General features: G+C 41.0%; 1 protein-coding gene across 3 annotated transcripts in view; it reads right to left on the bottom strand.

Annotated features, from left to right (window-relative positions):
• The window catches only part of GEMIN8 (gem nuclear organelle associated protein 8), a 69909-nt gene that overhangs the window by 37582 nt on the left and 15944 nt on the right, over nt 1-16383 (bottom strand). For 2 of the 3 annotated variants that reach the window (XM_077482519.1, XM_077482520.1), the window contains exon 2: nt 3347-3383. In XM_077482519.1, coding sequence (XP_077338645.1) covers nt 3347-3373 — 27 coding nt within the window. In that variant the 5' untranslated portion in view covers nt 3374-3383. Of the gene's footprint in view, nt 1-3346; nt 3384-9256; nt 9399-16383 lie in introns of those variants that run through there. The other variant, XM_077482518.1, reaches the window with a different exon arrangement.

Genomic DNA, 16383 nt, shown 5'->3' with positions numbered 1-16383 from the left:
TTACACACATTTCTTTATGGAAGCATGGGCCCAGGGGCCACCATCCATACCAAAATTCAAATAGGCAGTAGAAACATCTTCCTGCACTCGAGTATGGTGCCCAGAAATAAAATGACTCATTATTTCTGTTTCACTTATAATCCACAGGTAAGTTCCTTGCCTTGCTGCCCTCCAATGACTGGGGGAGTCCCAATGTGCTAAATAGTAAACAAGCACAAAGAGGGCGGACCATCCTAGCGCGTTGCCTTTATAGAACATGTATTGATAATAAAAGAGCAAATGCTGTACTCACAAACCCATATATGTACATGCTCTTCAACAGAAAAACAAGGAACAGAAACACCAGGGACCACTGCACACACTACCAATCACATATGGGAGCCACATAAAAGTTTGACATTCTTCCTCTGAAGAAGAGGGGATAACCCTTGAAACTCGTCAGCCTTTTAGACCTGCGTGGTTCCCACCTGTGACTGGTTGTGCAGTGGTCCCTTGACTCTTGTTTTCTATTGATGAGCATGTGCACACCAAACTTCCCCCTGGGAGGGAGTTGAATTTTAGCAGAACATATTTTGGTATAATTTTTGGCACATTTAGAATCCCATAATTAGAAGGAACTGTGCTTGTCTCTACACTCTAAAGTATAACATAACAGCCCCAATTTTTACAGTAACTGTCAGAGATACAGGGTGACCCTGTCATACCTGTCCATGACTTTATATAAAGGCCAGGCTTTGCCTATCATTGTGGGCATACCCATGAAAAGTTCTTCAGGGTCTGGGTTCCATAGAAATGGACCACGGACCTGGACCTGTATAGCACCCTGCGGCTGACTATACATATTGCACAAAGTTCCTGAATGCGCGTGTAGAATCCACTGCCGGAAGCAACATTACAGGCTGTGCCCATGGCTCCCAAACTTTTACAGAATTTGCATACAGAATAATTAACTTGTTAATCTAAGACACACAATCGGAACATACGATGAAAATCTCCCGTCTGACTTTTTCTGACGGACATTCCGCTCGTGTGTACGCGGCATAAGAGTCGGGTCAGTGTCACCTACCCTGCACACACTGAGCTTATGGGATCAAGTCCATTTACAACCTAATTTACATCTACCCTCTGTCATTTTGGGTAATTCTCTGTTTTCTCCAGTTTTCAATACTCCATCAATTCTTAAAAGATGGTTTAGTAACTGTTTATAGTAAGCAACTCCTCGTGGATTCAAGTAGTAAACTCTTTCAGACCCTTCAAGATACTCAAACCAGAGGTAATCTAATACCTTCAAATTAAGCATTTGCTCCAATTCATAGCTTGCAACTCAACAGATTTGTACTCACGTACAGTCTTTGAAAAGGCCCTGTCAGATAACTCCAAAGGTCCTGGTCCGATCTCATTTGTGGACCCTTTACTTTTTGTGCAGACCCAGACCAATCCATGTCCCTGTGTGTCAAAATGGGAATGTGATCTTGGAGCAACCAACCCACCAGAGACTTGGAACCAGATGTGGGCCACTATGGCTGAAAGCTTGGCTCATGTAGTGGCCATAGAGACCAATTACAAACTTCTTCTCCTCTTGTACCTGGGCCCTTTGAGGATCTCTCGTGCTGTTCCAGCCTATGTGCCAAATTGTTTTCTAGGATGTCACATTTAAATTCTGCAGAGAAGGTTGACACATCATACGTCTCTTAAAGACACAGCAGCAAGTTCTTTATTTTACCTCTACCCTTTGTGGACTTACACTGCCTGCTGCAGACCACCCTAATTTACAATATTGGCAGACAGACACAGACAAACAGGAGCATAATTCAAACAATAAGTCATACATGCGAAATGCAATGCATGCAACTTGGGATGCAAGTTTGGAAATCGGCATGGAAGTGGTGAACCCAGAGGGTACTGGGCTGTGAAGTTCATTACACATCTTTAAGAATTGCCACGGTAACAATTTCACTTCAACCTATACATAATTATAAAACTGAAGCTACCACTACAAAACCAGAAAAAACTGTACATCACATAAAACACACAATAAGTCAGGGCTCGACAAAACCCGGGCGCCAGGTCGCATTGGCGACTAGAATTAGCGACTGGCGCCTGGGGCAGCACAGCTGGGGGTATCCTGTCTGCGTGAACCCCCCCAGCGTGATTGCATCGGGCCGCGCCGCCGGCGGCCGGTAATTGAGCCCCCGGCTTTGAGGCCTTCTGTGATGCTAGCTATTCCCTTCTGTGATCCTATTCCTTCTGGAATCTGGCGCCCTTTTGTGGTGGCCGTTGGAATTACAACCATTAATGCTAATAGATCTCCTTCCATTTACTTAGAACACCTAAACATTACATACATATATATATATATATATATATATATATATATATATATATACACACTTTTTTTTTCTTTTTTATTCTAACACCCTAGAGAGTAAAATGGTGGTCGTTGCAATAATGTCTGTCACACCATATTTGCACAGCGTACTTACAAGCGCACTTTTTTGGGGGAAAAAATAATTTATTTAAAAAAAAAAATAAGACAACAGTTAAGTTAGCCCAATTTTTTTTTATATTGTGAAAGATAATGTTACGCCGAGTAAATTGATACCCAACATGTCATGCTTCAAAATTGCGCCCGCTCATGGAATGGCGACAAACTTTTACCCTTTAAAATCTCCATAGGTGACGTTTAAAAAATTCTACAGGTTGCACGTTTTGAGTTACAGAGAAGGTCTAGGGCTAGAATTATTGCTCTTACTCTACCGATCGCAGCGATACCTCACATGTGTGGTTTTAACATTGCTTTCATATATGCGTTCGCTTCTGCACGCAAGCTTGGCGGGACAGGGCGCATTTAAAATTTTTTTTTTTTTTCTTATTTTAACTTTTATTTTTATTTTTTTTCACTGTTCTTTTAAAAAAAAAAATGTGTGTCACTTTTATTCCTATTACAAGGAATGTAAAAATCCTTTGTAATAGAAAAAAGCATGACAGGTCCTCTTATATATGAGATCTGGGGTCAGAGAGACCTCACATCTCATATTTACACTAAAATGCAATTTAAAAAAAAATCGTCATTTGAAAAAAATAAAACAAATAAAATGTCCCTCTAATAGCTATGGGCAATGACTTGGAGACAGGTGAGGGGCTGGGGGCTATCTTCCCCTCACTCGTCTCCATGTCAGGCCAGGGACAGGTCCAGATTGCCGTCACGGACTTGGCTCCTAACTTTTTTAGCTGGCTCCTAGATTCCAAGCAAATTTGTCAACCCCTGCAATAAGTAACATGTATACTGAGAATATCGCAGGTCATCCAAAAATATGTATAACTGTATATAAAGAGGAGCACTTACCAGCTGTGGCGAGTGATCTGAATGCATTTTATAAAACCTAGGAAAAAAAAAAAACATTATATTACAAACTAAATTCACAACTAAAGGCTAACTCCACCTTTTGCTAAAAACAAAACAAAAAAAAACGAAATGCGCCTATATTTGTAGCAAAAAAAGTGCATTTATTATTATTATTTTTTTGCAAATGAGCCTGCAAAGCGCTGAACCACAATAATGCTCATACAAACTCTTCCTTCAGCTCTAGCGTTTACCAGGGCATAGACTTTTAGTTAGAGAGCTGTATCAAGTGTTAACGGACTTGGAGTGCTGAGGCAGACAGGACTTGTAGTTCATTCATTCACAGGGCAACTAAATATCTAACTATGGGTGTAACATAATATAAAAGGAGTTAGCCTTTAAAGTACACATGGTGGCAAAGATTCTCAAAAAATTTTTATTTTTTTTTACAATTCCAAAGTAAAACAAGCAACAATGAAAAAACGACCGTCTGTGCATATGTTCCAACACAGTCTTAAAAGAAGTTCCGGTATGTTGGGACAGGTGCTGGCTAGAACTATAGCTGAAGCCTTGAAACACTATCTAGCCAGACTGCAACACAGAAGCTTTGTGATTCTGGTATGTTTATGTACGGTTTACGGCAGGGTCACACAGCAACACAACCACCTACTTCCAGATAGTAGGATATAGTTAAGATGGGGCACAATGGAAAAAATACACAAAATAAGGTGACTATCTAAAATATTAGTGAATCAGACTGTCCTGTCAAATTCCAGGCAAACAAAGTGAATCCAGTTAAATATTAATTTAAAATAAATAACTATCTTGTAACAAACTTATGTACCTAAATCTGAGTTGATTAAAACCTCCTACAGCAGCACCCAGAATGTCAGGAGGAGAGAGGGGTTTTAGCAATTGTCAGCCTAAAGGAGCATCTAGGCTGTTACTGACAATATGTAAGTCAATATATGCAAAAAACAACTTCACAAGCAATGCAAAGGAAAATAAACACACTTAAAAATAACTCATTGCATAGGGAACTTGACTTGCTTCAGAGTTTGATGCCCATGTACACGAGCCCCAATAAACATGCTTGGAGGAGACGAAAGCACAAGATTACCTTGTCAACATTCTGCTGTCCAATCAGTAGGCTGGGGGAAGAGAAATGACTATAGAAGCAGAATGTCTGCTGACATTACTGTGTAGTCACAATTGTTACTGAATACCAAATATTACCCCGATTTTATGTCTAAACATGCATGTCTGAGGCAGTCCTTTTTATACATTTATCCAATCAGTAAGTATGCTGTGCAAGTTTCCAATATATGTATTCATAGAACAACTATTAATAAAGAGAATATTAGCAGGAGGGTTACCATGACAACAACATTTCACTGGCATTTGTTTAAAATAAACTAATTTACACATATGCATACTAATATCTTAGTCAGCCATTATGAGAAATATAATATATATATATATATATATATATATATATATATATATATATAGGCTGTGGAAATTAAAGATTAAACAAAATTCTTTTGATCGGTACTCACCTCTCCGCCGGCTTCAGTCTTCAGGGAGTTCCGTCGGAGATCCGGTGACGTCACAGACATCAACGTCACTAGACTCCTCCCCTCTTTCCCCAGGTGCCTCCATCTGCTAACGAAGGGAAGGGGGGAGGAGTCCGGTGACATCGAAGTTCTGACTGAATGTACCGCATATGGGGGAGGAGCTATGCATGATGTCACCCGCTGCTGCCCCACGGAACTAACACGATTGTCGGCTTTACATGCTGTGTTTTTATCATCTTTATGCGAGTAGTTTGAGTTTGAACACAAAAATGTAATCTTATACTTAAGCGGTGAGCACTTAAATCTTTTCTGTCTACCCATGACCTAGCGTCCTTGCTGAGATCTAAAGAGACGTGAGAGAAGTTTATGGCCTGTGTTAACCCTTTTGATACCCGCTTGCATGACCACCTGTTTGCATAGGGGACCATGCCATAAGGTGAGAGTGATTAGTTAGACCGGAGGTGGAGGGATTGTCACGCTACTGTGGAAAAAAAATTACTTAAGTCAGTACTACAGTTTGAATTTAAAACGTAGTTGTGTGAACTGTGAAGTTAAGTCATGGATTGTGGAAACGAACTAGTATCGGGTGATTGTCTATAGTGTATACCACATTTACCACTGACTAATGCAGAGTTGCAATGCAAGGAGATCAGCTAAAAGTAGTTGGATCTGTATGTGCATTATAATTAATCGAAATCTGTCGATTATTCGTTTTTTTTTTGTTTTTTTTATCAAACATTTTAATATATATATATATATATATATATATATAATTATTTTTTTTTCCTCCTCATTGCTTTCCATTTAAAGCCTCCAAAACACAAACTGATGTATTGAACACACTATAGTGGAGTGATTTAAAGTGGGTTGACTAGCAAATGCAAAACAACTTGTCTTGCGTACAATGCCACTCAATACTGCAATTGTGCCCAGCTCTGAATAGTGCAGACACTGAACTCATTATACATTATTGCTCATCCCAGGAGAGATGGCTGCTTTTGTATGTCAAGATCAAGGCCATGTGCAGCTTGGCATTTGTTTTGTCATATTAGCGTGTCCTGTAACATTACTGCACAAGCCATGCATCTAAGATAAGAGCTGACTGAATATGGTATACTGTAGTTTACTGGCCAACACAAAAAAAGTGATGAAAAAAAAGTGAGCGTGACATACACTCTGTGGACTGTTTAATACAAAAAAGAAAAAAGAAAGAAAAACTTAAAAGTTCTTAGGGAAAAGCACCTTGTTAATGAAAGAATCCTTGAAAAACATAAATACTTGTTTAAATGCAGAACTCTGGAACGGTTTAAATCACTACTCTTTAAAAAAAAGGGGTGCGTAGAAGGGCGTCTTTGAATGCACAAAATGCCAAATAAAATAAAATAACCAAAACTGTATGTCTGAAGATTGGTAAAATGTTGCCTGGTCTGACAAACATTTGGAACCAAAACACTTAAGCCCCGTACACACGAGCGGACTTTTCAACATCCAAAGTCCGTCAGACCGAGTCCGTCAGACTATCCGATCGTGTGTGGGCTGCAACGGACTTTAGCTTCGCAAAAGTCTGACGGACTTTAGAAATGAAGCATGCTTCAAATTTTCCCGACGGAACTCCGCCGGACCCGGTCCCCTTCGAAAAATCCGCTCGTGTGTATGCTACTCCGACGGACTAAAACCGACGCTAGGGCAGCTATTGGCTACTGGCTATGAACTTCCTTATTCGAATCCAGTCGTACGTCATCACGTTCGACTCCGTCGGAGTTTGGTGTGATGGTGTGTGTCCAAGTCCGTTCGGTCGAAAAGTCCGCCAGAACTCCGTCGGAACTCCGGCGGAACTCCTTTGGAGGTCTGTCGGACATAAGTCCTCTCGTGTGTACGGGGCTTTAGGCCCCTTTTACACGAGCAGACTGATTGAGTCTAGACCTGATCGGACCCACCATTATCAGAAAATTATATTTTCTCCATATCCTCTATGGAGCGGCAGATGTAAAGGGACATTTTGTGTTTGCACCTACCAACATCCAATCCCATTCACTCTGCTAAAAACAGATGTTTAGCGGATCAGATGGCAGTCAGGTGTAAATGGACAGGTGGTCCGTTTACATTCAACTGCCCATAAAAGAGAGCAGGCTGTGTCCGCTCTGCACAGGTGGAGCAGACACGCACCAGCCATCCTTTTGCTTAGTGGGGATCGGTGTACAGGTTCCCAAATGAGCAGACGGAGTCTGCCCCGTGTGGAAGGAGCTTTAGGGGGTTAGTTACTAAAACTGGAGAGCGCAAAATCTGGTGCAACTCTGCACAGAAACCAATCCACTTCCCATTTTTTTTTGTCAAAGCTTAGTTGAATAAGCTAAAGTTAGAAGCTGATTGGCTGCAACAGTTTTAGTAAACCTCCTCCTGATTGTCCCTGATATGAATATATTAAACAGGAAACTTAGGAGGAACTGCAAGTCCCAAATGGCCACCAACCAAACAATGGTTGAGCCCGAACCACTAATTGTGGTTTTAAGCAGCGACTATGGCAATTCCTTATTACTGGTTATAAACTGGCTGATGTAATATTACTTCTGATTGGCTGCCACTAGAACAGTTTATTTTTCCAAAAAAAAAAAAAAGTATTTTTTTAATGAAAAATCCAAGATTTTAGTTACTTTTGTCCATGTTTTTTGTACAGTTACTGTGTGGGATGCCTTTGCTGTAGCAACAAATTGCAGTTTTGTAACGCACATCCTATTAGTTTCAGTGGGAATGGCATAAACTACACCTAATTATGAGATCTTTAAAGCCACCCAAACCACAGAAATGTTCTTTAATACTGTCATTTAGTTTACTGTGAGGAACTGGACAGAAGAACATAATGTGTTTGTGGTCTTCAAGGCTGCAAAAGCACAGAAAAGGAGTTTCAAGGTGAAATGATAAAATGAAACGTATTTTTGGTTAAACATCGTATTCTTTCAAATATTACAAGAATCAAAAGCGTTGGCACGAAGCTCACATCTTTCAAACACATTTCTTGATATAAGATTCCTCTGGAAGAACAGTCCATACATAATCCATTTAAAACACGTTAAAACCACTCGTTTAAATATCTTCACAGTGTGGGATATGGTGTGAATCCACACTTGTAATCATGCAGTCACAGGTTTAATGAAATCTGATGCTAACCTTAGCCCACACCAACTGTATTTTTTCCCCGTCTGAAAGAGTATATTTCTTTTTTGGGCTGACATTTTTTTTTTCTTTGAAAATATATATGCATTTCTTGGTCGTTTTTCATTGTATTTGACTTATGTCTTGCTTTAAAAGTTTACTATAGAGGATCACTCTTCTGGACTCACTTTAACCACTTAAGGACCAGAAAAATTTCCCCCTTAATGACCAGGCCATTTTTTGCGGAAAAAAAAACATTTGATACTATTTGCTATAGTAAATATCCCGCCCAAAAAAATGTAAAAAAATAAATTTCTTCATAAGTTAGGCCGATATATAATCTTTGACATATTTTTGGCAAAGAAAAAAATATATATATAAAAATCGCAATAAGCGTACATTGATTGGTTTGAACAAAAGTTATAGTATCTACAAAATAGGGAATAAATTTATGGCATTTATATTTTTTTTACTAGTAATGGCGGTGAACTGTGATTTTTAGCGGGACTGTGACATTACGGCGGACAGATCGGACACTTGTCTCATTTTTGTGACCATTGACATTTATACAGCGAACAGTGCTATAAAAATGCAGATTTTTTTCTGACGGTCCTTGGCTCAAACTTGTCTTGCACACACGGTCACACAAACATTGTCGGAAACGCCGAACGTCAAGAACGCGATGACAAACATGGAAAATTTGAGAACCTGCTCTTGAACATTTGTTGGCAGAAATTCCAATAACAAATGTTCTATAGAGCATACACATGGTCTGACTTTCAGACAACAAGATCACATCCAACATTTGTTGACGGAAAATCCTATTGTGTGTACAGGGCATTAGTGTGGGAAGCTTAGCTATCAGATTTATACTTTTGTTTTCTAATACTGAATAGTTCTACCACAAACGAGGATTGCATATTGTGCATGCAGCAATATCTCAAATGCTTAATAGATCCTGAACATGAAAACAATGATATTTTTCTGAGAGTCACAGAAACTGCAGCAGAGTCTGCATCCATCCACATTTACACAGCATGCAACATTTTGTAGCAGTCTAGTGTGTGTAATGGTATACGTTGGGGACGTCCAATGCAGGGCGTTTTTTCACCGGTCAGTGGAATCTATTTTTGGACATTTGTTGGATTAAAACTCTACACACACACACACACACACACACACACACCTTTGTGCAGGCTGGACAGATTTTCCCCATATTTTCTGTAAGGTCCCTTTCACGCAGGTGCCTCCATTTGCCGGACTCCGCTTGCTCAGTGGGGACCACTCAAGCAAATCCCCTCTGAGCATGCAGATGACAGGTCTAGATGGACCTGATGAACAAAAGAATTAATATATTATAGAAAATATGGAAAAAAATCCATCCAGTCTGCATAAATGTGCATGACATTCATCTAAAAAAAGTTTTAGAAACAGAATCCATTGTCTTTTACCATTGTTTGTGCTGCAGTGCATTGCAAAAGGTCTCAAATGTCTGCGATCGAATCCAGCCATCATCAATTTATTGCAGAGCATTGGTGTGAACTATCACAAGGCTTTCCAATGCATTGGTCAATTCAGCCCAACACATGTAGTGTGCACAAGGACTTCCTTCATGCCTTCAAATATTTAAAAGTAACCCTGACATCTATGTAAACATAAATTGATACCAGAACATGAATGAAAATTTCCTTAGATGGCTAGTCAACTGTTTTAAGAAGCTCCGAAGGCACGCTATCATTCATGTCTCTGCTTCAGCATAGAGAGTCAAGGAAAGCAACAATGTTTTTTAATCACTTTCCGTCCGGCCTTTAAGATCCTGACTAGACATCATATGAAGTCCTGTCAGAAATCACTGCTCACGGGGCCATTCTATCTGTCATCGACTGTGTTTGCTTGACTGATTGGAGTACTGTCTCTCTGCCAGTACCATGTGACCGTCGTGACCAATCACAGCAGGTCACGCGACAGTTGTACACAATGGATAGCTTCCTTCTTATGCCACCCATTGTGTACAATTGTGTTGCTAGCTGTCATTGGTCAATTTGATCACATGATACAGACAGGGCCAATCACAGCCCATCTGCACCATGTGATTAACTTTGACCAATTACAACAAAACAAACTGAATGAATCAATTTCATTCAGTAAAATGCTTGCTCATAGCAATGTAGTTCACTGCTATAAGAAAATATAATGTGAAAAAACAAAACCCTGATCACTTCCTCAGGAGTAGTACACTGTTACTATGGTAACATATTGTTTTGGTCACAGTGTGTAAAAAAATAAAAATAAAAAATGTAATAAAAAAAAAAAAAGAAAACCCCCCCTCCCCCCCAAATAATTTTTTTTCCCTATACTGTCACCAGTCAGTGTCCCTGATCACCACCACATCAGTTATATGATGATGCTTTATTGTACTGGTGACAGTATGTAAAAATAAATGTGAAAATTAAATTTTTCTAATTAATTACAAAAAAAAAACCTTCAAAAACTCGCCATGCTTCTTACCAAATACCTTGGACTTTCCACTTTCCAAAAAGGGGTCATTTGGGGGATATTTGTACTATCCTGGCATTTTGGGCCTCAAGAAATTAGATCGGCCGTCAGTATATCGGGATTAATCAATTTTCAGAGATATACCATAGTTTGGGGACTAAATAATACATTTTCTAAACTTTTGGTCTTATTTATTTTATTTAGCAAAAAATAAAAACCCAGTGGTGATTAAATATCGCCAAAAGAAAACTCTAGTTATGTGAACAAAATTATAAAAATTTAGTTTGGGTACAGTGTTGCATGACCACGCAGTTGTCATTTAACCACTTCAGCTCTGGAAAGTTTTACCCCCTTCCTGACCAGGCCATTTTTTGCGTTATTTTAACTGACAATTACATGGTCTTGTGATGCTGTACCCAAATAAGATGCATGTCCTTTTTTACCCACAAATAGAGCTTTCTTTTGGTGGTGTTTGATCACCTCTGGCGGTTTTATTTTTTGCGCTATAAAAAAAATAAAAAAACCCACACAATATTTTTCACTTTCTGCTATAAAACATTTCCAATAAAAAAAAAAAAAATAACAAAAAAAAAATCAGATTTCTTCATAAATTTAGGCCAATATGTATTCTGCTACATATTTTTGGTAAAAATAAATCCCAATAAGCATATATTGTTTGTTATATTTTTTATTTATAATGGTGGCGATCAGTGATTTTTAACGGGACTGTGACATTGCGGCAGACAAATTGCACACTAAGTGACCCTTTTTGGGGACCAGTGATCAGTGCTAAAAAAAATGCACTGACACGGTATAAATGATGCTGGCAAGGAAGGGTTAACATCAGGGGCAATCAGTGGGTTAAATGTGTTCCCTATGTGTGCTTTCTAAGTGTAGAGGAAGTGCTTTGACTAAAGGAAAACAGATCTAAGTTTCTGCTTAGCCGGGATTGCAGCTGCCGGTCCCGCTGATTGGCTCAAGCTGTGTCCAATCACAGTGAGAGCAGGGTGTCGGTGCCATGCGCGCCCGAGAGCCGAAGACGAGATAAAACATGTACAGGTACGCAATCTTGAGCTAAAGGGCCGCCCCTACCTCCTTAAATGTACGTGAGGTGGTCCTTTGTGCGACAGCGCTGAATGCTGAAAATTGTCCTGGGCAGGAAGAGGGTAAAAGTGACCAGTATTGAAGTGGTTAAAGAAGAAAAAAGATAGTAAAGGTCTGCTTTAAGTAATAAGAAAAGGGTGAAGATGCCAGCCCTAAAGCATACACTTTCTATGTCAAACACAGAATTTTCCTTCACAGGTTTCTTATAGATCAGACTTCAATGTTAACTGCTTTGCAGACCTTGACAGTTACATATAAAGAGTAAATTATTTGTCCGTAGAAAAAGTCTATTTTGTTTCATGATCCAGCTGAAGTATGTCATAGCAATAAAAAAATATTTAGACCACAGTAAATTTCCTCGAAATTTTCTTGTTAAAATAATCAGATGAGAATGGTCGTTTACATTGCAGATGGATTACAAATGGGTGTGTATCACTGCGCTCCTCAATTTTTTATACACCTGCACCATCTAGTGGTAAAATATCAACAGAGCAGGAAAAGCAGATAAAAGAGCACAGCAAGAAAAGTTTATGTAAGGCTCGGTTCACACCGGGGCGGCACGACTTGCAGCGCCGCGACCTGCACACGATCAGCGGCGACTTGCAAAACGACTTCTGTATAGAAGTCAATGCAAGTCGCCCCAAAAATAGTACAGGGACCTTTTTTCTAAGTTGGAGCGACTTGAGTCGCTCCTATTAGAACGGTTCCACAGTACAGAACTTGTCAGGCGGTGAAGTCGCCTGGACAAGTCGCCCCTGTGTGAACCGGTCTTAAAGGTATTTTTTTTTTCTTCGTTTTGAGCAGCCTCTCAACAGGGGTGCAGTGACAAATTGCTTTAGGGTCCATTAACACCAGAAACTGCACATAATTGCAAATTTTTTTTAAACTGCAGGTTTACATGCATTTGAAGTGCGCTTGAATGCATTTTGCATTGCGTTTGCAGTGCATTTTTCTATAAATTTTTGGGCTAGACTTTCTTGGCTTAAAAGGGTGGGGCGCAGTGCATTTGAAGCACATTTGTAGTGTGTTCCCTGCATTTATGGTGCAGAAAAATGCAGCATGCTCTACTTTTTCGAGCTGCGCTGAACTACACTGCAATGATGTGAACTATGCCCATTCATTACCTTGCTTTTGGTCTGCCTATGCAGTTGGGAGTGCAGTTCAAAATGCATCCAACTGCCTTCGGTGTGAAAGGGCCCTTAAGCTCTGCTGATTTCCATCATCCAATCATATGCAAGCAAAAACAGGGATTTTTAAAAACAGCTTACCTGTAAAATAATTTTCTTTGAAGTACATCATGGGACACAGAGCCATAGTAGTTACTATGTGAGTTATAGGTCACCTTCAGGTGATGGACACTGGCACGCCCTAAGACAGAGTGCACTCCCTATATAACCCCACCCACTACTGGGAGTACCTCAGTTTTGTAGCCAAGCAATACACGTGTATACCAAAGAAGGGAGGGACCTCTGTGTCCCGTCATGTACTTCAAAGAAAGGGATTTTACAGGTAAGCTGTTTTTAAAAATCCCTGTTTTTGCTTGCATATGATTGGATGATGGAAATCAGCAGTTTTCTTTTCATACATCAGGGGACACAGAGCCATAGTAGTTACTATGGGGGTTGTCCCATAGCAATGGCAACAGAAGGGAGGGAGACACAACAAAAAAAGTAGGGCATTAAAAGACTAGAGGACTCATACTGCAGCACACTGTGCCCAAAGGCAATATCCTCATGACCTTTTACATCAATTTGATAGAATCTGGTAAATGAATGGATTGAAGACCAAGTTGCGGCCTTGCAGATCTGAGCCATGGAGCCCTGGTGATGCACTGCCCAAGAGGCAATAACAGCCCTGGTGGAGTGCGCTTTAACATGAAAAGGAGGAATTTTCTTCTTTAGACCATAAGCTTGAATCCATTTAGAAATAGTAGATTTTGATGCTGCCTGTCCTCTTTTAGGACCTTCTAGCAGTACAAACAAAAAAACAAGTTAGACTTACTGGTAACTTGTTTTCCAGAAGTCTTTCAGGACAGCACCTGAGAGATAGTGACTCCTCCCTCGACCTTAGGAAACACCTTCTTCCTCCAAACTTTAAAAAAGGAGGCACCTCCCTACCAAACCTCAGTTGTAGAAGAGAACCTCCGGCCCCGGTTGGAACACATAAACACTCACGTTAGTCACAGCGTAGCATAATAAAATACAATAGGGCGGGATGTTGCTGTCCTGAAAGACTTCTGGAAAACAAGTTACCAGTAAGTCTAACTTGGTTTTTCCCAGGGTGTCTTTCAGGACGGCACCCAAGAGGATAGCAGAGACTTACCCCTTAGGGTGGGACAACAGCTTGCAGGAGCTTCCTGCCAAATGCCTGATTGCAGGCAGATGTGAGGTCCAGCCTATAACGTTTCACAAATGTGTGAAAACTCGACCATGTCGCCGCCTTGCAGATCTGTTCAGGGGTGGCACCAGCTCTCTCTGCCCATGTAGACGCCAGAGCCCTGGTTGAGTGTGCACAAATCACTGTTGGTGGGGATAACCCTGCCTGGGAATATGCCTGAGAGATAGATCATTTCAGCCATCTTGCTAAAGAAACTTTAGAAGCTTGGTAACCCTTTCTATTACCTGAAAAAAAGTCCAAACAGTGAATCTGAACGTCTGAAGAGCTTTGTCCTCTCTAAGTAACACAACAGAGTCCTCCTGACGTCCAACAAGTGGAAAATGGTCTCCTTCGCTCCTTCTGGGTTAACGCAGAAGGTTGGAAGTACTATGCCCTGAGTACGGTTCTGTACTGAAGCTACCTTCGGTAAGAATTTAGCATCTGCTCTAAGAATAACTCTATCTGGAAAAATAAGGTAAGTTAAGGTAATACTCCCCACCCAGGAACTGGCATCGGTTGTTAGTCTTTTCTCGACCAGAAAAGCCCAGACTAACCCCTCCGATGGGACATCCTCTCTTTTCCACCACCATAGAGACCTTTTCACCTGGGTTGGCACTCTTACCTCTGTCTCTAGGGATACCACTGTGTGATCCCAAGATCTCAGAAGAAAAGCCTGCAGACACCTGAAATGCAGCCTTGCCCACTGGACAGCCGGCATCGTTGAGGTCAGAACACCCAAAGCTGACATAACTTGTCTTACCGTCAGACGCTGGCTGCTCTGCAGCATTGACACTGCACCGTGAATCCTGTCGTCCTTGTCTAAAAGGAAGAAAGATCCTTTGATCCACAGAAATGATTAAATACCCTAAAAACCGAATCTCCTGGGATAGGTTTAGGGAAGACTTTTGGAGGTTCAAAATCCACCCCAGAGCCTCCAAATGGTTGCGTCCTCTGCCTAAATTGATCTGCAATTCTTCGCTTGATGGGGCGAAAAATAGCAGATCGTCTAAATAAGGAATTACTGCGATTCCCTGAAGACGCAGCGGAGCCAACGCTTCTGCCATCACCTTGGTAAAAATTTGGGGTGACGGGTAAGGCTCTGAACTGAAGATGATAAACCACGCCCCCCCATCCTCACTGCTAGCCTGAGGAACCTGTGAGACTGGGGTGAGATTGGGAGATGCAGATATGCATCCTTCAAATCTACTGACGCCATGAAGCAACCTGGCGTCAGAAGATTCCTGACTGAGAAAATCGAGTCCATCTTGAAGGCTTTAGATTAAGAATCAATCAAAATTTTCCTGCCTGCTTTTTTAGCAGGAATACATGTGAATAAAACCCCTCCTGCCGCTCCTCTAGTGGTATTTGGACTACTACACCCTGCTGCATCAGTTCCTCAAGAGAGGACTTCATGGCCAGGGCCCTTACCGAGTCCTGTGGGGTGTTTGTTATTAAAAACGTTTTTGGGGGGCTATTGGTAAACTTGAGTGTGTAGCCCTGCGAGAGAGTGGTCAGAATAAACCGATTTGAAGTTATCCCTGACCACTGCAGAAGAAATTCTTGCAGTCTTCCGCCCACCCGCAGGAACGAGTCATTGAGATTTCTCGGCCTGTGTAGGAGGACGGAAGAGAATTCAGCCTTTACCTTTCGGTTTTGGAGCGGACCAATTTTTCCTTCTCCCCTGAAACTTGCTGTCTTGATCCTGAGTTTTTTTAGGTCGAAAAAGATGTTTTGGAACTTGCTTTTTCTTTTTGACCGGGAAGGATCTCTTTATTGACCGTCCCGTCAATAATATTATCGAAGTCAGGGCCGAAAAGGTCACCCGAAAAGGGAATCCCACACAGCTTGCTCTTTGATGCTGAATCACCTGGCCAGGTTTTAAGCCCTAAAGCTCTTCTTGCAGCATTAGATGAAGCTGCTGACCTGGCTGACATCTTAATTGCCTCAGCTGAGGCGTCTGCAATATAAGCAACTGCAGCGATCAGGGTAGGAAAGGAATCTAGGATTTCCTGTTTAGGGGAATCTGCCGCTATATGCGATTTTAGCTGGTTAGCCCAATATTCCAAATTCCTGGCTACACATGTTGTGGCCATTGCTGGCTTTAAATTGCTCATAACTGATTGCCATGATCTCTTGAGCAAAAGATTCATGCGTTTGTCCATTGGATCTTTTAGAACCCCCATGTCTTCAAAAGACAGGTCCGTGGACCTTGAGACCTGGCAGAAGGCAGCATCCAGCCTGGGCACTTTGTTCCACACCGCAGCAGGGTCCTCCTCGAAAAGGAAAACGCCTCTCTTGGGCTTTGGAAAAAAAGGGCTTTTTCTCTGGATCTTGCCA

Source organism: Lithobates pipiens, unplaced genomic scaffold (assembly GCF_037356315.1).
Source record: "Lithobates pipiens isolate NorthernLeopardFrog02 unplaced genomic scaffold, aLitPip1_a1.2 Scaffold_16, whole genome shotgun sequence".
NCBI classification, from domain to species: Eukaryota; Metazoa; Chordata; class Amphibia; order Anura; family Ranidae; genus Lithobates; species Lithobates pipiens.
This window is presented reverse-complemented; position numbering and strand designations above follow the sequence as displayed.